Raw genomic sequence first — 27,198 nt, forward strand, 5'->3', positions numbered from 1 at the left:
GCATCAGTGATCGGCGCCATGTGGCACCTCCTCAAAGGAAAGCTGGTCAGCTAAGAGGCGTTGACCTCTGCGGCTGCCGGCTCGTCCCTCCCGCGAATTTGTTAAGGGGGGTGGGCTCTCCTGCCTCCCCGTGTGACCTGATGGCGCCTACTCGCTTGCAGCTCAACACAATATACTTCCAGAGTGGCGTTGTAACCACGCAATTCCACAAAAACACAAACTACTTTCATTCGCTACTTCCAGTCACTGGTACTGATATAATCTAATTAATCAATGGGAATTAATTATTCTGATATGATTACAATTTTTAACTGTAATTTCGTATTAATTACAGGACAATTTTACGAAAAACGGTCGCGTAACAATTTGTATTATTTGCCTCTATGGCAGAAAACTTGAAGGATATAGGGAAGAACTTGTACGTAAACAATTAAAACTTAAAAGGTTATGGAGTCGATTTTTATATCTGTTTCATCAATAATTATTTATTTTACCTTTGCAAACGAAAGGAACTTCAGTTTCCGAAAACAGATAAAAAAACTTCAGTTTTATTTTGCGAAGAAATCGGTCTCCTTTTTCTTTTTTTCAGTGACCACTAGCATGTTTCGTCCAGCGTCTTCTATATTGTAGTCAAAGCCGTTCACTGCCCACTTCCGTTCTAAGGAAACGTTTCCAACGTCGACTTTGTCTTTTTTGGAGTCAGTGTAAAAACTGCTTCTTCTTCGTCATCCTTCATGTCACTCGAAACAGCCATAATTACAACGGCAGTCAAGGCTCTGCAGACTTCCACGTGATCGTCAAAATGTGCTTTATCTTCCTTAGCGTTTAATCTGTCTGGAGTGGGGTTCGAGTCTGTTTCCATGATTTCGCAACTTTCATTTCATTATTTAACGTTGTGGGCGGATGCCCTTCATGCCACATTCGTAAGCTAACCTAGGGGAGGGAAGTTGTCCGCACCATCTGTCTGTTAACTGTTCCAGCTTTGTTCAGAGTGTCATCGAATTTCAGTTGTTCGAGTGTCGTGTTTTCCGAGGCGGAAGTGGAGGACCAGCTCAAGGTTTGCCTAACCGAGCGTGGGAAACAACCTAAAAACCTGCCAGGCTGGGCGGATTAGCAGTTCACGGTCGTTAATCAGTTGCACGAGTTCTAACCGGGTCTTGGCCATTTCCCTTCTAGCAGTACTGTTGCATGTAGACTGTATGAGCAGGTCGATCATAAAAATGTACGGAATCATCAAGTGTTACATTACCTTCAAAACCAGGAAGGAGGCCTCACGTCTACTGGAACACAGTCTATTTCTGTACTGTTCTGATTATGTGGTTCCTTTATGAATCCGCATTACTTGAAACAGTTCGAAGTTCTCATTGTGGTAACATTCTTCAGGGCGTCATCTGCGTCGATCATCGGTGGCAAAACTTTGTATTAGGCCACTGATCACCTTGAGTGCTATCCAACACCAGAGTCACAACTTCTTTGCGGTGCAAAGTTTAAATTATTATCTGGTAAAGCGGTTGTAATTATGAAGTTGTATGGCTTCGAAAAAGTGAAGTTTCACATCCAGACGTGGTGAATTATTGTGGACTGCGAAGTTGTCTGGAAGGAGGATTTTCCTTTCCTTTTTTGTGTCTTTTCTGTATTCAGCAGCCACTCATTAAACAAGCCTGTAGTATTCCATGCCTTTTTGTTGGAGCAGTAAGATACAGGAAATGACCTGACACCATTGAAAGATCGAAGGGTTAGCAGCTTTCTCTACCAAGAGGTTTTTTGTTCTGGCATCTGTCCGTGTTACTCTTTCTGTGTTATATTTCCTCTCCATGACATTTTTCCTCTTCGACGGTAAGTGTTTGGAAGGGAAGATACTTCAAAAATGACCCATTTCGTCAGTGCAAATTATTCAAATGGCTCTGAGCAGTATGGGACTTAACATCTGTGGTCATCAGTCCTCTAGAACTTAGAACTACTTAAACCTAACTAACCTAAGGACAGCACACAACACCGTCATCACGAGACAGAGAAAATCCCTGGCCCCGCCAGGAATCGAACCAGGGAATCCGGGCGTGGGAAGCGAGAATGCTACCGCACGACCACGAGCTGCGGACCATTTCGTCAGTAGTGAACACACAGGGTGGATCATAATTTGTCAGCAGGCTTAAGATGTCTTTTTCCACACCGAACACTCTGTCAGCTCTCGAATCTTCTATACAAATCTTTTTAAAAACTATATTATGTTTTTTTTTTTTTTTTTTAATTTAGCGAGAAACCCTCGGCAGTCCCTCTGTTTCCAGACTAACATAGAATACCATAGCCTTTTCTTTCCTTTAAGCAAATTTCCCGCAGGTATGCTTTGTCTTCTACACAAACTGTCATTTCAACAAGCATTCTTCACCACAGGGGAGCTCACCTTGTCGGGGCCGCTTCTTCCATCCGTATGATACTTTTTCACGTTTTCAGAAATGCGATATTTCTACTTCAGGATTGTCGGCAGTATGACTACTTGCACTTCCTTGAAGTCACTTTTACCACTGATTCATATACTATAGTACATTATGCATCATTTTGATCAAACAAAGGAACGGCACAAAGAGTAGGTGAGGAAACAATTCGAATGGTCGTGATTACTATAGCGGCTGATCTCTAATTGCAGTGTTTGTGCCATTTGTCATTACAATTAGTTACATTTATCGAATGTACCAAAACACACACGGTTTCTTTGACGTATTGAGATTCGAATTAGCACGAGTCGACTGTATAATATTCCCAAGCGGCAGTATTACCCAAATCTTTCGTGATCTGAAGTGTTATCCTTAAATGACAATGCACGGTCTGTCTTTACTGCTTCGGTAATATTCTACCGTAATGTTAAATTATCTGGTATAATATGTTATAGTTGGGGCAGGAAAGGGTTAAGCCGTATTGCACTCATAATGACTGGGCATACAACAGTGCTACTAGCAACATCTCATTAAAACACTTGCACATTAGAATACTATTGTACGGCAAACCGAGTGACAGTGTGAAGGTTTGTAGACTGGGTCTTCGTATTTCAAAGATATGAATAGCGCAAGATACTGACTCAATAAATTGGCACTTCCTTGTTGTGGTTGACAGGAGAGCAAACCGTGTTACTGAAGGAGGCCGAAATGCACGCGTTTTAGCTCACGCAGGCTGGCGTGAGGTCTGGAACATGACAAGGGAATTAGAATTGAGAAAAAACGGACGTAGCTGGTGGAATACTTAGCTTTAATCCATTAATGGAGAACGTCGCTTTTGACGATACATGATTCACAATATCAATAGTACGGATACTGGAACCTTGCTAGGTCGTAGCAAATAACGTAGCTGATGGCTATGCTAACTATCGTCTCGGCAAATGAGAGCGTAGAAGTCAGTGAACCATCGCTAGCAAAGTCGGTTGTACAACTCGGCGAGTGCTAGGAAGTCCTTCTAGACCTGCCGTGTGGCGGCGGTCGGTCTGCAAACACTGATAGTGGCGACACGCGGGTCCGGCGTATACTAACGGACCGCGGCCGATTTAAAGGCTACCACCTAGCAAGTGTGGTGTCTGGCGGTGACACCACATTCCTCTTTCTACTTCTGACATCAACTACAGTTTTAACGTCCTCGATCCATTTCTAGCGTGCTATTTCCTCCCTGTCTTGTATTTACAAGTCGTCCAAGACTGGAGTTTTTTTGAAAATCATACGCTGAAAATTACTTATTGAAATGGAGACTTTTTTATGGTGACGCATTTCAAGGACTCCCTATCGATATTAGACTATTACACGTAGGCAAAATTTGTGAATTGTGGGCTGTATTCTATTTTTTCACATCTCTCTCCATTTTCAGCTACTTGAAACGCAACCCGAAGTGATAAGATACATTTTAACGTAGTTGTCTCAAAATGTGTTGCTTACACCACATAGGAGCAGCACGATTATAATGCCAAATATTGGACAATGTTACGCTTAAGTCACTAAGTCTGCAGTATTCTTGGATTTCTTTAATGTCGACCAGTCTTTTACACGTTGTTGAGATCTTATTGATTGACACTTTTCACTTATCACAACGCCTCAAGGGAGCTTATGCGTGGAGTGGGAATATGGCATAAAATACACTATATATTTCGTATGACCATTTTTCACGTTATTTACGAGGAAATATTTTTACGTATTCGTGCTGGTACAGACCTGAACTTCATGTTAGTTATGAGCGGTGTCTCTAGAGCATACTACAGACGAATGCGGAAAAGTACAGACTGGATCGTGCAGGAATGCAGTTCACCGTTCCCTTGTTTTTGTTAAATCCTGCGGACTATTGTATAACTTGTTCTCCGAGGACAGGGCAGCAAGGAGACAGCTTACCCCGACCGTTGTGTAACAGTCTACAGAATGTAGTCTCTCTCGCTAGAATAGCGTAGGAATACTTCTCATGGGTAATATATCAATCTCACAATATTTTCCAAAATTGCACCCAGTCGTAATTATCAGTCCTCTGATGATGCTGCCAGCTCAGTAGCTACAAATCATCTCACCATCAACTTTTATAACGAACTGTGACGAGTCCGATATCTTGCCAACACTCAGAAGCATAATTGCGAGTTTGAATTTTTTTCAAGATAAAACAGTCTAGGAATGGAAAGGACCGAGCAACTGTCATAGAGACAAAGCCGAACTGGAAGAGTTAGATATCACAAATAATAATACTGAGGAATATGGGATGGAAATCAGTACGTAAAAGAATAACGTATTTTGTGTGACATGCTTAGTATATCGGGGGGGGAGGGGGGGGGGGGGGGGGAAGGAAGGAGAATTTGTGCATAATTCGATCACAAAATCAGTCACAGTCCAGACTTGGCATCATCCGATTTTCATGACGGTATCAACATTTCATTTTAAAAGCTTTAAGAAATTTTACAAAAAAGTTATGTGAAACATTTATGTTAACTTTTGAATTTTTATTGACACCTGGAGCGATGCCAAACATTTGCCACCAAATTGCAGTCATCAGCTGACGGTGATAAGAAGTTACCGTAGTTTTTTTACTAAAAACCGTTGGTAATTACATCTCGCATCGAAAAATTATTTTCCTTTGCATCAGTGGCTCTACCCCAAAGATTAAGGTTAGCTGCGATGCACTGCCCCACGAGGAAACTGAGGGTAGCGCGAAATAAACTTCGCGAAACGACTTTTAGAAAACGACCGACTATAAAAGAGACAGAGACGAGGGACGGGCCAGTAGAGCGGCGCCGCTGGAGACGCCGCGATCGTGCTTTGGAATCGATCGCAGGACCTGCCCAGCTAGACCGACTAGACGACGCCGTCGCGGCGCCACGACGGGACACGTGCGAGACACGAGACCTACCTCCCCCCCTTCCCTCCTCCCAGACCGTCACCACCCCTACCCTTCCACATTTCGACCTACGCGCATGCCTGAATCAGTGTGTCCACGTGGATCGCAGTTTGTACTTCCCACATCTGCAGCGAAACAATGCACGTCACAGAATCACTGCGCTGCTGAAACCTTCTTGTAATGGACCCAGTGTGTTGCCGTTCTCCTTTGTCTGCTATATATCATTCTAGGCCACGACCCATTTGTTAACTACCGTATTCCGCGTGTGCTTTACGACCAGTTGCTTCCCTCGACTATCCGTAGATTAATTTTGGATCCTCGTCACTTGTCGCACGCAGAATTTTGTAGTACACTGTCTACATTTGAGTATAGCACACACTTTTCTCACAGATAGTGCTACAATATATGAAGTGCCACCGACAGAATTCATGAGTTTTACATCATATTGCAGTTTCCTTTCTATACGCCGGAAGTTACAATCTGAGGTGAGACAAACCTCATCCTAGTTTTTCCAGTACCGTTGTAGCCGAGATAGATAACTGTGTAAATCTGGAATTCATTCTGATGACAAAGGAGAAGAATGTTTTGGAGCACCATTCCATCTACGTCAATTTAATTATATCATCACTTTGCGATGAAATACCAGCACTAATTATCACGAATTCCGAATATGTGTTAGTTTACTGTATTTAAGATACGAAACACTCCAGTTACCGAAAGTGAAAACGAAAAGCAGAAAATGAGGCATTTAGGTAAGGCAACAGAACGTTTATTTCCACTTCTATGTAGTAGTGAAGTTGTACACCGCAAGATATCGTTCAGTTTGTGCCGGAAGCTACTTGGTGTACAGTAATCATTTCCCACCTTTCCTGACACTGTTCGCTAGGTTCGTGTGATTCTTGCACGTTAAATCTGTCAGCAGATATGCTCCTTGTTGTGTACTAAGCAAGAGATACACGAGAAATACAGCGAGAGACCTCCACCAAACAGGCACAACCTTTCGCCTGGCATCTCTCACCTCTGCACAGCAGCCTCTATATGACGCTCACGAACACGGACTGCTTCCACGCCACTTCCTCCGCCGATAAAATGGACAACAGCCAATAGGGAACGCACTCAACTGCAGACTACTTTGCTGCAGCCTCAAACTGGTGGAAATGAATACTTTCACTGTGAAGCACAAAAACACAACGCGCTGCGGACATTCGGACAGTTCGAAACAAACGGTCAGACATTTCGCTTCAGTGTCTGCAGTTAGCTCAGACCACCTTCTGGTCTAGCTGTCGCTATTTATGGAGTAATTGGAATATAAAGTGTCTGCTCAATTACAGTCAATTATATTCGCAATATATAGACTGTAAAAGAGCAACAATGATTTAGATTTCATTGCATTAGATTTCGGACATAATGTGCCATGCATCAAACAATACCAAAGTTAATTAACAGTCTGTAACATACTCTAACAGCTATTTGTTATTCCTCATTGTGCTGCCCATTTGTGTCTTATTGCACCCATCAGACAAGTGTTTAATAATCATAGCATACAACAACCATCGTTAGAGACCTCTGGGAATACAGCTGCATTGTCTGTGAGCAGCCGTAGGGATCTAATACCTTTATTTCGAAGTTATTTATATATAATTTCTGCTTTATTTGGACTACCACGTGCTGACAGACTTCAGCATTATATACTTGATATATCCACATTATTGTTAATCTGAAGGTATCGTTTGTGTTTTTCAGATGGCGCGGGAGCATCTACAAGCTGGTGTGGCCAGACCTCATGGTCTTCTTGCTGCTGTATTACGTCCTCAACTTCACCTACCGTTTCTGGCTCAACGAGGACCAGAGGAAGTAAGTACTTTCATAGTATCTCAATAGGGGAGACAGCAACTATCCTGCACACGTACAAGGCTGTCACTTCTTTTCCTGAGACACAGTGACTCAAGTATAATTGCGACAGATTAAGACCAAGAACAGTCGTATTACAAATAAAGTACTGGGAGGAATCGGCTTAATGGGACACAGCTAATAGACGAACTCTCAATTGGAATTCAACGTCAGTACATGCATTGTCATAGTTTCAGTTCTATTAGAGGTGACATTCTACACCATCCGCTGCCAGAGGAAAATAAGTGAAGAACACACGATAGATCAGATGTCAATATAAGTGCACACGCCATCGGCGAGTATGTAAAGGATTAGAGCCGCAAGTCTCTCTGACAGGATGGCCACCAGAGTGCAGTAGTGTTGTTCGTCTTTGGTATCGTTACCAGACCTAATAGAGCATATAATAGTGTGAGCAGCATCAGACATTCAGTGATCCAATGAACGACACAAAGACACTGCTTACTTGTGTGAGACAGCATTATCAGATCAAGGTTTGAAAGGATCCTAATTGTTTGCCTTCATTTCGTTAGTTGGCCAAATTGTGCAGTGTCCAGTTTTGTGAGCATGCACCTCGACAGTGATTGGATAATTTTTATTTCTTCATTAGCGTCAGTTGGAGTCTCCTATTTAATTATGAATTTTGTAGAAAATTCAAAAAAATTCTCGTTAACGAATTTCCAAAGTAAATCACAATACTGAAATTTTCCAATTAATTGTAACAACTTTGCAAAAGCTATGTACAGAGTCCTGTAAAGTAATAGTAAGGTCAGAATACAGATCTTGATCTTCCTGTATCGCGAGATCGACTGACAATTTTTTTTCAACACAGTTTACATCTTTCTTATTATGCTGTCACAAAAAATAAGCATAGCAAGAACTTGACGCTCCTGATGTATTCTTTTAAAAACTCTGGCTGCTGACTTGATAACTACAGTGTCGGGTACTGTTATCTGCTTTCTCAGATGTGAAGACTGGCGTCACCCCTAATTTCTTGCTGTGACGCTCAGGAAACAAAATAACATCTTTTGTGGGAATACCACAAAGTACGTACATAATTTTTTAAGTCACCATTTCATTGCAGTATAAATTCCACTTAACGTATATCTTCGTCATTCGTAAGACCAGTAATGATATGACTGAATATTTGACATCGCTACACCACATTGAAAACTACTTGGTAACCTATGATACAAACCAAAATATCTTAACAGTAGCACTCTGAGAGGAATAAGTCATCTTCTTAACCCTGTGGAAAACTGTCCATCTTGGTAAACAGTGGTATTGTCTGTCAGTTCTATTTTGTGACACTAAAATCACGATTCTTTAATGTCAAACAATTTAGGCATTATGTCTAGATACAGAATGATGATGTGCAGTATTTCACTTTAACAAAAACAGCTCTGTCCTTTAGCCATGTATAATTATACAGCATTTTTTTCATAACTCTACCATAGGATTTTTACAGGATTTCAAATACATGTACATATCTTCCATGGCGCACATTCTGAAGTATGTTGCAACTAATGTGCATTTAGTGAAGGTATCTCGTACTCCCCTTTAGTACCCAGATGTTGTCATATTCTATGTGTAAATGAAGAAAGAAATTTAATAAAGGTAGTGTACAAGAACATCTGTGCTCTTATTGGTCACCTTAGCAGGTATGGGTTGCTTTCTTCTCCATCCCACCGCGATACATACGTCCAACTCGTCCAGAATATCTACAGAGTATTTGTAGGAGCACTTCCTCCTCTTCCCCAAATGTCTACCCAAAAAAACTTCGATAAACACACACTGCAAACCGCGAAAGTGATCGCTTATACAGGGTGGAGAAAAATTGTTACGAAATTTTAACCTTGGATAGCTGATGCTAGTACCAACCAAAATTACTAATATTGTGTCGGACGACAATGCACCATTTTTAAACTACGGAAACTTGGCGCCACGCGCTCCGATTGGCCGTGGGATTGCTCTGTTGCCTTTCTTCGGTTGACGGGCAGCGCTATGGTTGTCGGTTCACACACACAAAAGTCTCTCATCTCGTCACTGCCCCAACGTGATACGCACACGTGTCGAATAGGTCTTGCTGTTTGTCTCCACCTCACGTCGGAGGTACTCACCGTAAGCTGCGCTTCGGAGGAGACATACGTCTCCTACGCTTTAGTCATACAGTAAGCATGGCGGCACAGTATTCGTTTGAAGAACGAGATACGGTTTTTGTTTATGGACTGACCAACGGTGATCCGCGTGGAGCTCGACGATTGTATGAGGAACGATACCCAGCAAGACGCCACCCACACCCGCAGATGTTTACAGCAGTTCACCGACGACTTGGCCAAACAGGCTCGTTAGCGATATCGTGGTGACGCTGGAAGACCTAGAACACGGCGGGATGCTGCATTTGAAGAGACTGTTCTCGAGCACTTCGAGGAAGCACCTAAAAGTACTCGAGCGTTTGAACACGACATTTGTGTCACTCATCGGCTGGTCTGGGAGGTTTCCACCCTGTCCTAGACCTAAATCCTGTGGCGGACAGTGAACACAGGCTAGGGTTTTGCCGGTGGTTCCGAGAAACTCTACCCAGCTCGCTGGAAGATGTTCCCCTGTACATGCGGTTGCGGCATGATGAGGCACCCTTACATAAGTCCTGCTGTGTGCGGACATTTAATTGAGCTCTTCGACGGCCGGGTAATTGGCAGAGGTGCTCGTAGGACTTTGGACTCTGGTATCACCAGACCGCAGACCACTGGAGTTTTTCCTGTGGGTATTCTTAAAGGTTCTAGTTCACCTACCCGGACGCGAACCACCTAGAAACGAAGAGGAATTAATGCATCGCATTCAACATGCCGCCAATCACATCAGGACGATGCCAATAATCTTCGAAACAGTTCGGAAAACACCGTTCGACGTTACCAAGTTTGTGTCGCGTCAGGGGGTCGCCAGTTCCAGCACCTGCGTTAAGTAAACAATGTCCTAGCTACAAAAAAGGCCCTTTTCAGAGCCGACGCAATTAGTAAGAGACTTTTCTGAGCGCGAACTAAAAGCTGTTCACGGGTTTGTTCCCGGTACGTCTTATCATGAAACTACAGTGGATGTGTCGGGACCCCGGCGGACTCGCCCCAAGGCCCTTAGAGAGGAAGGCTGACGCGCTACCTCAGAGTTTGCGGGCCGCCTTGGATGCATCGCGATCTCCGACAGGCGAAGCATTCGCGGTCATGCGTTGTCCATAGCATCCGGCAACAGGGCAATCCCGCGGCCAATCGGAACTCGTGGCGCCAAGTTTCCGTAGTTTGAAAGTTGTGCGTTGTCGACCTACACAACATTAGTAATTTTAGTTCCTACTAGCATCAGCTATCCAGAGTTAAAATTGCGTGACACAATTTTTCAGTACCCTGTATATAAGAAAACACGGAGACTGTGGTGTAGGTGGAGGGTGTTACAATATTAGTTTCGCAGGCAATGTGCTGACTTCACCTTTTTTTAAACATAACTCATGTAGCATGTAGTGATAATGTTTGAGGAACTAACTTACCCACTTGTAAATTCCTAGCTCAGTTGCATTTTTATTTATTTATTTATTTTAGCTCAGTTGAATATATATATATATATATATATATATATATATATATATATATATATATATATAGCTCAGTTGCATTTTTATTTATTTATTTATTTTAGCTCAGTTGAATATATATATATATATATATATATATATATATATATATATATATATATATATATATAATGGCGGTAGCTTCAAGGGAGGCGTTTTATGTCGTGGAGTGATTTTATTTTTTTAAGATTTGAGGGAGTGTGTTTGTAGTAACGTATTGCTCACACAAAAAGGTGTCTCGTGAAATGACCACAACAAGAAATTAGAGTTAATATTGAGATTTACGAACAATGATTCTTTCCTCATGAATAGAGCAAGATAAGGGTTAAATGTTGGATGTATTCTCCAACACGCACCATAATGTGGCATGCGTGTAGCATTTGATTTTCAGGTAGATGCTGGAATTATCTGGGAAAGCTGTTGTCTTTCTTCCATGGAGTCCCATTTAAGTTCCCACAAATACCCTAGTGGTGTTGCAAATCTCTGATCACTATGATAGTTTAGCCTTTTGGAATTTAAACGATGGACATGCCATCGGCCTATCGGAGGTCCCTGACCATTGAAGTGATATGGGAACTACTATCAACTGCAAATGAAGTTTCATAACCTATAGCGGTTCTTCGCTGTCTTCGTCATGTGGATGTCTAAGAACCAGACAGTTCTGTAGTTGTAGAAGGAGTTTATCACTATAAAAGTCATGAGGAATTGAGTACATTGTTGAAGAACACCAAGTTATGTGTAACAATTAGAGAACGAGAAGTGCTGATGAAAATAAGAAAATTGTAATTCAGCAGCAGGAGGACGAAAGTTGTGGATGCATATTCTGTGTATTTCAAGGATTGATTTTAATGAGACATTTGTTCATGGTGAGAATACAGGGAAAGGCATTACCACAAGGAGAACATTATGAAACACTTAAATGCGTTGAATACCATTTATTGAGGGATGAGAAATCTGTCAGGAATTCCATATGTGGATGTCCGATCCGACTTGGCAAACGGTCGCAAATCCCATCCGCAAGTCAGCCAAAGGATCCGAACTAAAATTCTCTTCTGTCTTTCTAAAGAAGTCGAAGGGTTCGTATTTAAAATTACTTTCTTTCTTACCCGCTAGACATGATTTTCTGTTTAAATATGACATGTGTTTGCGTGGTAGACACAGCCCCTAATAAATGTCCAGATACTTCTGATCAGATAGTGCTACAGATACATCCATCTATTTAGTCTACATATTGGAGCTCCATGTACTAGGAAGTTGCTCAGTCCAAACGCAAATCTGACACGAGGGTCGTAGTTTTTGTTTGCCAAAGTGCAATCGAGTAGATTGTCTGGTGATCGGTATGCAGGTCTTTGTGGGAAGAGATCATCATTCTAAGTCTCACATCACATCCCTGACACACTGTCATCCATTTCACGATGGTTAAAAAAAAAAAAAAAAGTTTGCCGCGTTTCTTTGATCTTGCTTTTCTTTTTCGATGTCGTGCATCAGTCCTACATGCTAATGATCCCATCTTTTAGTATGGATTTGCTGCCTCTTTGAAGTGTTGCGGCAATAAAACGCTGTCTTTGCCTCTTCCACATGATGTTAACTCTGTTACAGAAGATACGTTATTATGCGCCATTTTTGTGTATGTAGAGATGTTATTTAGAAAACGAAACCCGCTAAGCAATGTTTAAATAGGATGATACTGTTGCATCGTGACTGGATTCCGCGAGAATCCCCGAGAATATTACACTGAAATAGTTCAAAATGAAACACTTGAAATACATTCACGGAAAAACAAAATTAAAAAAAAAATGGTTCAAACGGCTCTGAGCACTATGGGACTTAACATCTGTGGTCATCAGTCCCCTAGAACTTAGAACTACTTAAACCTAACTAACCTAAGGACATCACACACATCCATGCCCGAGGCAGGATTCGAACCTGCGACCGTAGCAGTCGCGCGGCTCCGGACTGAGCGCCTAGAACCGCTAGACCACCGCAGCCGGCCCAAAACAAAATTAACCAGTAAGAATTTGTGTGACATAAACCAAAGTTGGTAGGCGTGTTTCTAGGTCTGAAAGATCTCTCTTCAGATTTTGTGCCAGTCGCATTAAGAGTGGTGCTAGTAGCACCGTTATAAAGATGCAAATCAGGTTTGCTTTAAAATACACACTATAACGATCGTGAGCGGTAGTTACTTTTGAGATTGGACGTAGTGAGCTGATGTTAGTCCAGAATGCCTTTAAGGCAGCAAAGGCGCTATTATTAACACGTCACCAGGTCATGTAATAGGGCTACAAGAAGCTATTTGTTCCTTCTGTGATATTGCAGAAAGACTCGGCAGTTTAGCCGTTTTACATGATTTCTGGCAGCTTTGCAAGTGGCCTTACGATTTATCGTAGAACATAGGTTAAAGAAAGGCAAACCTAGGCTATTGAAATTTTGAAGTAGCAGTGATTAAATATCGCGAGTGAAACTTATATACAGCTATACAGATACCAGGTTGCAGTGAAAAGAGCCAAATAACATGAAAGTGAAGCAATGGCTGGCAAGGGAGTGAGACAGGGTTTGAAGCCCATCTCCGAAGTTTTTCAATGTGTGCATTGAGTAAGTAGTAAAGGAAAGAAAGGAAAGCTGTGGAAATGGAATTAAATTTCACGGAGAAGAAATAAAAACCACACAGTTTGCGGATGATGTAATTCTGTGACAGATGGCAGCTGAACGAAATGGATGTCTCGAAAAGAGGTTAAAATAAAAGAAAGGTAACGGAATGTAATCAGTTCAATCAAGCTATGCTGAGAGTACTACATTAGAAAATGACACACTAAAAGCAGTCCATGAACTTTGTGATTTTGGCTGCAAAGTAAGTGATGTTCAAAGTAGATACAATACAAAATGCGGGTTGGCAATGGCAAGAAATGTTTTTCTGAGAAGACAAATTAGGTGATGTCAAACATAAATGTAATTGTCGGGAAGTCTTTTCTGACGGTATTTGTATGGAGAGTAGCATTGTTCGAAAGTAAAATGAGCACATCATAGTTTAATAGAATCTAACCATACTCAAGCATTACAAGGATTATTCTTCACAGTATTATTAGGACTATACTTTACAATACTTCAAGCATATGAATATTGAGAAGCACCTTTTACCATTGCAGATGCAGTTTATGGATCAACATTCTTTGTTGCAAAATGTGTAATTTATGTCAAACATAAATGTAATTGTCGGGAAGTCTTTTCTGACGGTATTTGTATGGAGAGTGGCATTGTTCGAAAGTAAAATGTGTACGATAAGAGAATAGAAGCTTTTGAAATATGGTGTTACAGAAGGCTGTTGAAAATTAGTTGGGTAAACGGAGCAACTTAAGAAGAGATCGTGAATCGAATTGGAGAAAAAAAATTGTAGATGACTCGACTAAAAGAGAGGATCGGTTGATAGGATACATCCTGAAGCTTAGACTGCAGTACATGGGTCCAAATGGATGTAGGTTGCAATAGTTATGCTGAGATGAACGGGTCTGCGCAGGAATGACTCGTATGAAGAGCTGCAAAACAACAACAATTCAACCATAACAACAACAGCGATTAAAGACGCATGTCAGACCAAATAAAATACTTGGGATGAGATTCTTCGCGGAGGAGCTGGAACGGGACTTTTCTGCACGCCGTCTACTTACTTCGCAAACCGCATGTGCTGCTGGAACGACGCCAACTGTATTCTTATGCAATACTGGCACTGGAGGGCACTCAAGTTCTTTGTGTCTGGTGGTATCGTTGACCATTTCGGCGGACGAAATCCGTATAAGAAAATCAACCGAGACGCTTGACTCGAGTTGCTAATGGCCGGGATTGTCCCGGATTCGAGTGGTGTAAATAACATTATGTCCGTCTGAAAAGTCTCTGATTTACAGAATCACATCACGGAGGTACAATAGAAACGCCCGCTCGATCCTGTAAAACTTTGATTAATTTGAGTGGTCCAGACTCCTAAATTATGGATTGCATTTTACCTTATCGAGGAAGCAAGTAAACTGTCGAGTTATAGCCCCTTTCTACGTGCTTTCGCTTTCAGTGTTACCGCCTCCTTTTCAGATGGAATACTGGAAATAATCACCTTCGGCTTTCTAAGTTTTCAGAAGAAGAGTCTGTAGGAATTCATTAAATTCAGGCTGATTTTCAGGTAAGTGGTTGGTAATAAGAATTTGAAACACCATGCTTAAGCTCATGACAGCAAAACTGAAGACAACAGCTAAAGATGAATACACCAGATAATTTCCTTAATTGGAACGAGGTCGAAGTGAAAGTTAACTCTGCGAGTGAGTTTCTTTGTATTTTATTTATTAAATAAGAAATAGAACAAAGCATTGGTGAAATAATAAGTTGTCCTTCCTCGGAAGTCACACACACAAATTTTAAAATTATTTTTATGAATTCTGTACGTTAATGTCCTTTACAATTTAGGTTTTATTAAGCTAGTAGTACTTTCATGATAAAGTCAAGGTATTTCAACATTGTCAAAGTGTTGTAAAGCATTCCGCATTAAAACTATGGAGAATATATTTGTATTATTTATTTCATCGACAGCACTCGTTATTTAATTGATAATATGCATTTGTCTCGGTTTTGTGGAAGAGGATGTGTCAGTCAGGTGTCCGGGTACTTTTGATCACATTTTGTACGAGAAATTAGGTCTCATACGGAGGCAAGGAGACACTCGTTTTTTCCTCGTTTTCCTGTTTCGAGTGGAATAGGAAAGAATGACTAATAGTCGTACGGGGTACCTTCCACCACGCCCCCTAAGATGGATTGCGGAGTATCGATGTAGATGTAGATTTAAAAATGAGTTCAGCAGGAACTTACTGTTTACACGTTTGCCTATCAAGCGCAGTATTTTGCATTCATCCATATTTGAAGCTGGCTACCGTTTGTTACACCAAGTGCATATTGTCGGTAAGAAATTCGCTTACAAGTGAAGTTTTTCCGTTTGCAACTGCATCATCATTAAGTAGTACTGTCCACACTGACTGGTCCGCTTAATAAGGAAAATGTACGATAGAATCAATACAGTGAGTACTTTCAGCCGGCCGGTGTGGCCGAGCGGTTCTAGGCGCTTCAGTCCGGAACCGCGCTGCTGCTACGGTCGCAGGTTCGAATCTTGCCTCGGGCATGGATGTGTGTGGTGTCCTTAGGTTAGTTAGGTTTAAGTAGTTCTAAGGGACTGATGACCCCAGGTGTTGAGTCCCGTAATGCTTAGAGCCATTTGAACTTTTTTTTTTTTTTTTACTTAAATGTATTTGACCTTTACGTTTAGAGCTCAAAGGAACAAGAAACTGAAACTTTATAGCGGGTTAACACTATATGCCGGACCGGGACTTAATCAGTAGAGTACCTGCTGTGAAAGCCAAAGGTCTCATATTCGAGTCGCGGTCTAGCACAGTTTCAATCTATCAGCAACTTTCAAATTAGCGTACGCTCTGCTGCAGACTGGACATTGGTTCCAGTAATGAGAAATTGTTGGAAAGCTGTTTATCACCGATCCAAAAGTGTGTGGGGCGGGAGGGCGATACATTAAAGGCTGGTCAATGCACTTCCTATATTTTCATCTTTTTTTCTGTTTTATTCTTGTAGTAATGTTAGTAATGTGGACACTTTACTAGTGTCAGAAGGCAGACGACGATGGTAGAAGTACGGACTATATTTTCCGCCGAAGACGCATATTGCCCGAAAGTCATGATGCTCTTGTTTTCAAATTCGGGAAGTCGTCTGTCGACCACTCTTTTGCTTGGGTACGGAGTAGAGGAGGGAGTGAGAGATAATCGGTGTACTCAACACTGTCTAAACACACCGCAGAAACTGGCCCGGCCCGATCAATAAAGTCGAAATGCTCTGAATTACAGTTGGGCGGAGGTGAAGATGTAAGAGAATAACAAGGGTATATATGGATGAGAAAACCGAGAACCTGCGTTAAATCTACACTTGTAAATCAGTGATTATCAATTGCCAGTGCGTACGACCTTTTTTGCAACTGCAATATCGCCTTGATTCGGTGTGCGGCGATTTGCCTCATTTCAACACATCTTCAAAGATCGAATCGTATCCTTATGTGCACATTACGTACCTTAACCTCCGCAATACGAGGGGGGGAGAGGAGGAGGAGGAGGGGGAGGGTACTTTGAACACCTTTTGAAAATATTGTGATCTACTCAGATGCTTCATCTTTTAAAATTTTGAAAAAAAAAAGTTTTTTAATGACGTCTTCTACTTTATTCCATTAATTTTGTAAATTTTCCAGTAGAACTTAAACCAAAAATATAAATCTCAGGTGTAGAAGAGACTTTTCACAATGAATATCATATCGAGTATTTTCAGATACAGGACACTACTTAAACATCAACATCAATACCTATTTTTAAAAGTGTTTGTGAGTGGAAGTCAACTAACGAAATTTGTGTTTTATAAAAAAACTTCGGCGGTTGTCACAAAGTGCCTTGGCCCCTTTGTTAGCAGACTTCACTGAAAGTGTGTAGGTATTCCTAAGTGTTTGCTAAAAGATATTTTCAAGTTGTGGGTCCTACTTCCTTCGCAGTGCACGTTCTTGAAAATAAGTTGGTATCGGATGTAACAAAGCGCGTGTAGCGAACGGAGACAGTCGCGTGTGGGTAGACGAGCCACAAAGCGACATCGCCATGTCAACACTGCACTCGCAAGAGAACGAGCTATAATGGCGTCAAGTGCTAAAAGGAAATCGGCAATTCTTGCTTTCTCTGAGGTTGCTGCACGATATACACTATGTGATCAAAAGTATCCGGACACCCCCAGAAACATAAGTTTTTCATATCAGGTGCATTGTGCTGCCAGGTACTCCTTATCAGCGACCTCAGTAGTGATTATACATCGTGAGAGAGCAGAATGGGCGCTCCGCGGAACTCACGGACTTCGACCGTTGTCAGGTGATTGGATGTCACTTGCCATACGTGGTACGCGATATTTACACACTCCTAAACATCCCTAGGTCAACTGTTTCCGATGTGATAGTGAAGTGGAACCGTGAAGGGACACGTACAATAACAAAAGCGTACAGGCCGATCTCTTCTGTTGACTGACAGACGGGCGACAGTTGAAGAGGGTCGTAATGTGTAATAGGCAGATATCTATCCAGACCATCACACAGGAATTCCAAAGTGCATCAGAATCCACTGCAAGTACTAGGACCGTTAGGCAAGAGGTGAGAAAACGGGTATTTCATGGTCGAGCGGCTGCTCATAAGCCACACATCACGCCGGTAAATGCCAAACGACGCCTCGCTTGGTGTGAGGAGCGTAAACATTGGGCGATTGAACAGTGGAAAAACTTTGTGTGGAGTGACGAATTACGGTACACAATGTGTCGATCCGATGGCAGGGTGTAGGTGTGGCGAATGCCCGGTGAAAGTCATCTGCCAGCGTGTGTAGCGTCAATTGCAAAATTCGGAGGCGGCAGTATTATAGTGTGTTCGTTTTTTTTCATGGAGGGGGATTGCCCTCCTTATTGTTTTGCGTGGCACTATCACAGCACAGGCCTACATTGATGTTTTAAGAACCTTCTTGCTTCTCACCGTTGCGGAGCAATTCGGGGATGGCGATTGCATCTTCCAACACGATCGAGCAACTGTTCATAATGCACGGCCTGTGGTGGAATGATTACACTACAATAACATCCCTATAATGGATTGATGTGCACAGACTCCTGACCTGAATCCTATAGAACACTTTTGGGATGTTTCGGAACGCCGACTTCGTGCCAGGTCTCACCGACCGACCCGATACCTCTCCTCAGTGCATCGCAACGTGAAGAATGGGCCGCCATTCCACAAAAAACCTTCCAGCACCTGATTGAACGTATTCTTGCGAGAGTGGAAGCTGTCGTAAAGGCTAAGGGTGGGCCAACACCTTACTGAATTCCAGCATTACCGATGGAGGACGCCACGAACTTGTTAGTCATTTTCAACAAGGTGTCCGGGTACTTTTGATCACATAGTGTATGCCGTGGCAGTGTACTATAGGAAAAGAAGTAAACGGTCATGTTGGATGAAACAGTGGATCAGCAGGCGGGAGAGAGGAGGGGGGGCTTGACATTTCTTTGAAAATAATTTCTTTTGGAGACAAACACTCGTTTAGAAACTGAGTAAGAATTAAGACATTCATTATGCAACAAATTAGAAAGGAAGGCCACAGTGATGAGAAAAACAATTACTTTTTCCGAGAATGTACGTGTTACTGCAACAGTTTCAACTTAACGTTATGCCCCCCCCCCCCCCCTCCCCTCAGAGTTTGTTCATACTAACTACAGCATTTGGAGATGAGTGCCTGGACATTAGTATCCTAAAGTAGTTCTACCCAATTAAAAAAATCCTACGTGACAATGAATTATATTCGTTGCTAGCTCAGCCCGTTGCCTAATTGGTTTATAATTATATAAAGTTACTGGTTTAAATCTAGGTAGTAACAATGTTGCTTACTTTTTAAAATTACGTATTTATTAACAAATGGAAACAATAATTAACACATTTGGAACCATAATTATTAATGAAAATAGTCTTTTTTTGTTGTTGGTCATATAAATATCAAATCAAAATTTGATACAGTCATGCGAAATCGCCTTTTGGTAAATGGAAAAAGTTGTATTCGTCAATAATACTCTCGTGACGCTAGAAAAGAAAAAGTATTTAATATTCTGGTTAATGTTTCGCCTTTTTGTGAGCAATTTTATTTTAATGTGAATACTTGCATTTTCATATGAAACTTTAAAAAGTATTAGTGTGCTACTAGCTCTCGGCTATCGACGAATTCTATAATGCTCAACCAATGTTTTGTACTTAACAGCGTTCCGTTATATTCTAATTTTCAAATGCGTTTTTCTTGCGTCTTGTTGAGAACTGTGTCTTGCTGCTTTAGAAACTAACCTTCAAATCATGTAAGTGTGAAAAAATCGGACCAGTCCGGAAGGTAGCTTTGTAGGATTTCATGCGACTGGTGAAACTTTGGATTGTAAACATCCTTACTGCCAGTACCACTTCTCTTCGAGGTACCAGTTGTCCATTCACTGAAGGAAAATTAGAAAGAAAAAATTGTGTCGTCGCAAATTTTTGCACACTGATACAAAGGAATATCTTGAACAACATACTAAAAATCCTAACCTATTTGGTATGGGCATTGGGGTGGTGGTGGTGGTGGTGGTGGTGATATTCATAGGAGTTTGCAGATTGTATATGGCGACCTAGCAATGACCAAAAGTACGGCAAGTTTTTGGGCGAGGCGTCTGTAATTATTCTGTAGTGATTGCAACAAGCTGTCCAATCTCCCATTTGCTGACCGGCCGTAGACAGCCGTGAATCCAATGTTGGAACGTGCAGACATTTTCATTCGATGTGCTCAACTAGTCGTCTCTGTTGGTAGTGCTGACACACCCGTTCACCAATTGGGGTAATCATAGGTGTGGACCTACAGCCCGGATCTCGCACCTTGACTTCCATCTGTTTGGTCCAATGAAGGATGCACTCTGCGGGAAGCAGTACATCGACGATGGAAGGTTACTGATGCAGCAAGACGTTGGCTCTGGCGTCCACCAGTAAAGTGTATCATGCGAGCATACAGGCCTTCACCGAAAGGTGCTGCAAGGCCATCACATTGAACGGAGATTTTCTCGAAAAGTAGGGTTTCGTAACTGAAAGAGTGGGGAATGATATGGTGCATTATAATCCGAATAAAACGAACCTGCTATCTGGAAAAGTGTTTCATTACTTATTGGACGCCCCTCGTAAAAATATTGTTCTAACACTATGAAATTGTTTATCTTTAGATGAAGTGTTTTATGTATGTCTATCAATATGCGTGGCGGATCCACTTCAAACCCTATCCCGCATGTGACATACTATGGATCGGCATCTCAACATCTCTCCAGGTATAATGCACTGCAGAACCACACTCACTAACTTGGGTCTACTGCAGGTCCTGGGAGCCATCCGTGACACTATGCATATACACAGACATGCAGAAAACAGAGCAAATGCATTGCAGATGTGGAATATATGGGGTGTAGGCAACTGGATGCAATCGAGTACAGTGCTATACCACACCTCCCAATCAGTGCATTTGCACTAGGCGTTGGTAGCTTTACTACAGTTTCAAGCAATTTTAGAGCATGGGAAGAGACGTCATGTCATGATCACATGGATAGTGGTGACATAAAAAAATCGATAGAATTGCGGAAAATACGTATAATTTGAGAGAAAATGCACCGAAATGTGGGGGAAATTGAGTATGCACTTGCGTGTCTTCTTGTTGGTGCAGATAATTCTTGTACTTGGGAAAGAGTATGTGACAGCAAGACGAATAGAAGAAAACATTGATATGAAGGCATCGGGAACCACGGAAACTGTCATTTTTTTGTCAAGGCATCATTCTATTGTACGTCTATTGCGATAATAGTAATACACATGAGTTGACTGATGTCTTTGATGCTTTCCTGGAAAAACAGAGAACCATCTGCTTCTGAACTTACATGGATCTACATTAAAGGATGAAGTAGAGGGGATGAGGTAGTCGGTTAAGGTGGAGTTGTAACAAGGTACGATTTAATGGTAGACTGATGATGCATTAGAGAGAGAGAAAGAGAGAGAGAGAGGGGGGGGAGAAGTCGTTGCACGTAATTTAATCATTTTTTTTTTTCCTCGTGATCTGTCAGGACGCATCAGTTTACAAAAACAGTGCGAGGAGGTCTTTCAATTTCTAATTTTATTCTAAGACTGCGAGAATGTTCTGTGACTCCCATTCACACAGAGAGAGATCGTAAATTACGCAATATTCTCGAGGTGCTAGAAATATGTAGAGTGCTGTCTGGTGGTATACTTTGATGAAGTAGAGAAGGGAAACATGGTGTCACACCATTGCTCGGATTTGAAATTACTGTAAAATTGCTAAAATTATTTGCACTATCAACTGTGATGCTTATTATTAGAGTACATAGTCGGTGTCTTTTTCCATCCCATCCGTCCACTTGTACGCTGTTGATTACCGCATAGTGATGACTGATATCGCTTTTTTCAATGGGAGAAATTGTTTTGGTAGAGGGGGTAGCACCTTCTGGGGATGGCTAGCACTGAAACATTGGTTGCGCACATGACTGCAATGTGAGGAATCAGTAGAAACCGAACACAGAGCCATCAGCTATTCAATCACTGTGACAGATGAGTTTAAATGTAGAGGTCATTACTCACCTTCGGACAGCAGTTTGGGAACTCCTCACATCGCCGCCATACTCTTCCAGTTTCCTTATGTCGTGACTGTCTTTTTATTTCAGTGTATGTGGTGTGTTATGATAGCAACAGTAACAATATGACTTATACCAAGCAACATCTAGTTTTCTGTGAGAAACAATGGATCAGAACGTGTTAATGTCGGTTTAGTACCAGACACAGACCTCAAAGTTGTGGTGGAAGAAACAAAATGTATGGCAGTGTACAAAGCATGTTACAGCAGAAAAAAAATGTTTCAAACAATGCTGTCACAGTGGCACAGGGTCTCGGGGAGGGTCTCTTCGCCTTATAGCATAGTTTTTGGGGTACAGTTATCCTCTTACACTCTTACAGTACAGGCGATGTAACTTTAGACTGGTCCATGCACTGGATCAATAGCTGTGTATTTAATAGGATCGTCACATGTGCTCGATGCCGGCATGCAGACGGTATTTGTTTTTGATATATAGGAGGGGAGAAATGCAGTAAAAATCTTATTGAGTTCTCTATCGGATGAAGTTAGTGGAGGTTTTATAGTTCGTAATTTTTCTCTGTTGGATGGTACAGAATAACGAAGATAGCATGTTGGGATGATAGAAGATGAATGGGCCACTTTTATGTAGTTTGGGGACGAACCACAATGCAGTAGCAAAATCCCCTCCCCCCCCCCCCTCCCCACCCATTCCCATACTGCCTTTTATATTACCTCGTGTTGCAGGAGGAGGCTTCGTTTGGTGCTGACCATACACATCGTACACTGTTGCGGAGCTACGACAATATGTTCCTATTTCCAACAAATGGTCAAAACACGGCATTGTCACACTAACTCAGGTCACTGTTATACGGGTTGCAGAAGGTGCTAGATACAGCTCTCTGACTTCTGCTCAGTATTTCTACCGGAGAATGTAACACTAGAGATCTGAAAAGCTAGTGTACATTTCTTACGGCCTCAATCAGCACACCATCTACTGTTTGTGATCCTTCTCAATCAACCTTTGCATATAACCCAGTGGATATATCGCAGAACCTCTGACATGGCATCCAGACACAATACGTTACAAATACTGTCTAGCAGTGGCAAGGGGGCGGTTTCGTACCACGTATCTTGGCCAAATCACTTTCTAAATTCAGCGAATTTTTCACAATGTTGCATTGTCGGCTACATGTAACCCCACTGTTGGTCTGATAATGTACACTCCAACGATCACCATCTATATTCAGTGTCACAGTATTTGTCTGGAAAAACCACTTCATGCAGTGGTAATGCCATACCTCGATTTATAAAGCTGGAATAGCTTTTAACATGGGTACTTGTGTGTCCCTGTAGAACCAAGTGTGCTTGTGATAGTAACATGGTCATTGCCATTGTGGTTTTTTAACATATGGTGGTTGGTAAGACGATTACGCCTCTCTTCCTAAGACACAGTGGTACCACTCGCAAGAAAAGCTTATGAGACATGTCCAACCGATCACTGACTTTTTGTCAGTATTATTTACCATCGCTGTCAATCAGTTATTGGCCAAGTATTATACGTAGTAGTATCAGATGCATGACAGGTTCGCCTTGTGCATCGGGCTTACAATGTGTGTGTGTGTGTGTGTGTGTGTGTGTGTGTGTGTGTGTGTGTGTGTGTGTGTGTGTGTGTGTGTGTTCCGACATGTGAAAGCATATGTCCAGTCATAAGGAAGGTATGGATTTGACATGAAATATTGTGACAGCAAAGGGAAGAGTATGTCAAGTGTCATAAGAATGGTACAGATATTTCTGTTTCCAGAGCCACAGCCGTCGCAGGGTGTATTTATGATACTTCGCTCGTTGTTGAGTGTCGTCCAGTTGAGACTGTGATCGTAATATTTAATTGTTGGTACAGTGATAAAATATACATGTAGCCAGTTTTCTAGGATGATTCTGCCTATACCTACTTAGTGTGCAGCGCCGGTGACCTGTGGCGGGAGTGATTCATATTTCTGTCTAACGATAGGAGCTGTCCGAATGGAGAGGCTTGTTAGGATACAGGAACGTAGCTGACTTAACCATGTCGTCCTCTAGCGACCGAATAGCGAATTGTGGAATAGCGAGCGATTGTGGTGTGTGCATCTAGCAGGTGAAAGACGGGTGGAAGACATGATTGCTGGCTCTCTAGACATGAGAAACACCTTAGTTGACTTTGTGAATTATAAGAATGATTTGGAATGTGTTAAATCACCAACATCGGTATTCGCAAGTGGAAATATCAGTTTCCTCTATTTTTTTCCCTCCTCGAGTTCTCATGTAAAGGTCTTCGCAGACGGGATAAGTATCTAGTTACTTTGTGGTTCACAGCATGCTCCACCTCGCTAAAGTTTCGAGTTTCTAGAGAAATAATTTCCAGTCTATATCTTCAGAATTATACTGTTCGAGCGATATTGCTGTGTGCTTCGTTCGAGAAATATCCTGTAAATGGTATTATAATGTTGCAAACCATGTGAATAAACATGTGGTCTTGTAATGCCAGAGTCTGGAAAGGGCGTAGAAAGCAGGCAAGCAAGCACGTCGGGGCCAGGAATAGTAGAACCTTTGTGCCGAGGGGAAATGAGCCCGACTTTGTACAACAGTACTGAGAGTGACTTTGGTCCACTGAGTGCCCTCTGGTCACGTGCTGGAAGCGGATGACTTGTGACCATCGGCTGCGGTGGATGACAGTCTGATCTCACGGGAAATATCTAGTGCTGCGAGGAGTATATGTACGGTGCATGTGCTTATGTTACCTGTCTTCACAGTACATGTACAAGTGTCTGACGGTCGGTAGCTATATAATGATGCAAAAGGGACGATTTTCTATGGCACAGGATAAGAATTGTATGCTTATTACATCAACACGGTACGGGATGATAGAGATTGCTGGGTTGGAGATCGGTTCCATGCTCTAATATTGAAGCTTCCGTTCTCAGTGGTAGAGCAGCGTAAACGAGCAAGTGGCTTTCGGTAGTTCATGATTTGTAGGTCACATTTTCAGGGTTTAACTGTCAGTGCAATATGGCGATCTGTACAAAATAGTTTTGGTTCTGAAAGTCTCGCCTGCAGAAAGCAAGAAAAAGGCGAGCTGTTCTTCCACACTGGCAGCATCAGTAATTTGGCGGATCAATTCAGTAAGAGCCGATCAGAATGCTCCATTCATTCGCAAGACATCCTTTGTGCTGGGACGTAGTAGCGTCTACATAATGGCGAGAATGTTTACCGTTTCTGAGATGTATGTTGAAAGCAGGATGTCGCAATTTCCAGGAAGGGTAACACGTGACAGATGGGGTGCCTCGTTAGGACCATCAGGAAGAATGCAATCTGTGTTATTCTGGGCTATTTTCGTAAACAGCTTCTGTTAGGACAAGAATTTATGTACAGACGAGCTAAGACATCACGAAAGCTCCTACAAAAGTGACCATTAACTATTTCTGCGGGACTTTATCATTTCCAAGAGATAGACTTCACTTTTATTTACAGAGACATGCGTCATCAGTATAACGTTGAGAACCTTTTAGCTGCTACCGCACAGGTGAGCCGCGATGCAGACATCTCTCACTTGACATTGGACTTGCAGGTAGACGTCAGTAATAGTAAATATTTGTGCGGCCAGAGGTGTCGCACATGTCCTGTTAGGACTGCTAAGATCAATGCGCCCTGTGCTATTATGGGAAGCATTGCAACAGATGTCTATAGCACGACTGGTGACATCAGTATAGCATTGAGAAACTTTTAGCTGCATCTGCGAGGGTGAGTCGTTCAGCGATTAGGTCCGCAGGTAGAGAACCATTGCGCCAGCAACAGTAAACAAACGCGCGTCCAGCGGGTGACTTGGCTCTTATTTACATAAACATGTGATGTCAGTATAACACTCCGAGAATTTTAACTTTATAACCGAAAATAGACACGTCTTTCACCTACTGGCTGTATGCGGTAGCAGCCTGAGAGCAATAGCTTGCACCCGTGCGTTCGTCTGTCCGGTGGTGGCTTGCTGCAGCGTTGGCGTGTGCACACCTCGGAGCGTCTGATACATTGCAGTTGACCATAGTTCGAAAGTGTTTATGTGCTGTGAGTGTTCGTGCACTGCATTGTTTTTGGCTGTTCACGCGTTGTGAGCGTATTTGCAGAGCCTTCTACATGCATTATTTTTTGACAATTTAGGAGTTTTTTCGTGTAGTGAGTTATTTCGGTGATTTATGAGTTGTTTGCAGGTCTGTAGGCTGTGTACTGCATTATTTCGACAGTTTACAATTATCAAGCTTGTCTCCAGAGCGTTTTACATGCATTATTTCGGCGATCTACAAGTAGTTTGCGTCTCAGTAGGGTGTGAAATGCATTATTTCGGTAAAATAAGAGTTGTTTGCGTATCTGTACATCAGTGTACTGCATTTTCGATAATGTACGAGTAGTTTGCCTTGTCTGTAGGTTATGTAGTGTGACCCCAAACATGTCAGGGTGAGTGTTTTGTGTCAGTGTAATAAATGAACTACGTGAAATCCATCCCCAAATAAATTGTTCCAAAACAAGTAAAGTACACTTATTTCTCGCTCCAGGAGCCCAGCACAGGCTGAGTACTTATCCCGCCATTCCCCCCCCCCCCCCAGACTGTCATATTGGATTACATCACAGAAGGGACAACAGTCCCCTCTGGTGGCAGTACTGTGTACTAGGTTAGTTGGACTCCAGACCTCATGGTGAAATAGAACTACTGCCTCAAATTGTTTAAATAAACACTGCATGCCGATGCTCTCCAGCAGCCCAGCATAGGCTGAGTTCTTTTTCCGCCAATTCCTGGGAAGAGGTGGCGGTCAGATGACTTGGGTTATTGGAGGTACCCAAGTGACCTATTTGCCCGCCATTTTCTTATGTTAGTGTAAGTAGCCTAAGTGACCTTTTTTCCAACAAAATTTGAACTTCCCGCCATTTTATGGGGGATGAGAGGGGAGGGGGTCAGGATAGTGTAGGTAGTCCCTTTGCCCTATTTTCCTGCCAAACTTTGAACTTTCCACCATGGTGTCATTGTGACATTGCCATATTTCTCGCCGCCATTTTGGATCTGCTGTCTTGAATCAATTTGGCAGCAATGCAACA

The 27,198-nt window shown here is 42.2% G+C and overlaps 1 protein-coding gene across 5 annotated transcripts in view; it reads left to right on the plus strand.

Moving 5' to 3' along the window:
* LOC126354176 (bestrophin-2-like) overlaps positions 1 to 27,198 on the plus strand; it is a 441,938-nt gene that overhangs the window by 342,976 nt on the left and 71,764 nt on the right. For all 5 annotated transcript variants that reach the window (XM_050003615.1, XM_050003613.1, XM_050003614.1 and 2 more), the window contains one exon: positions 7,093 to 7,203. In XM_050003615.1, coding sequence (XP_049859572.1) covers positions 7,093 to 7,203 — 111 coding nt within the window. The remainder of the gene's footprint in view (positions 1 to 7,092; positions 7,204 to 27,198) is intronic.

Source organism: Schistocerca gregaria, chromosome 3, assembly GCF_023897955.1.
Source record: "Schistocerca gregaria isolate iqSchGreg1 chromosome 3, iqSchGreg1.2, whole genome shotgun sequence".
NCBI classification, from domain to species: Eukaryota; Metazoa; Arthropoda; class Insecta; order Orthoptera; family Acrididae; genus Schistocerca; species Schistocerca gregaria.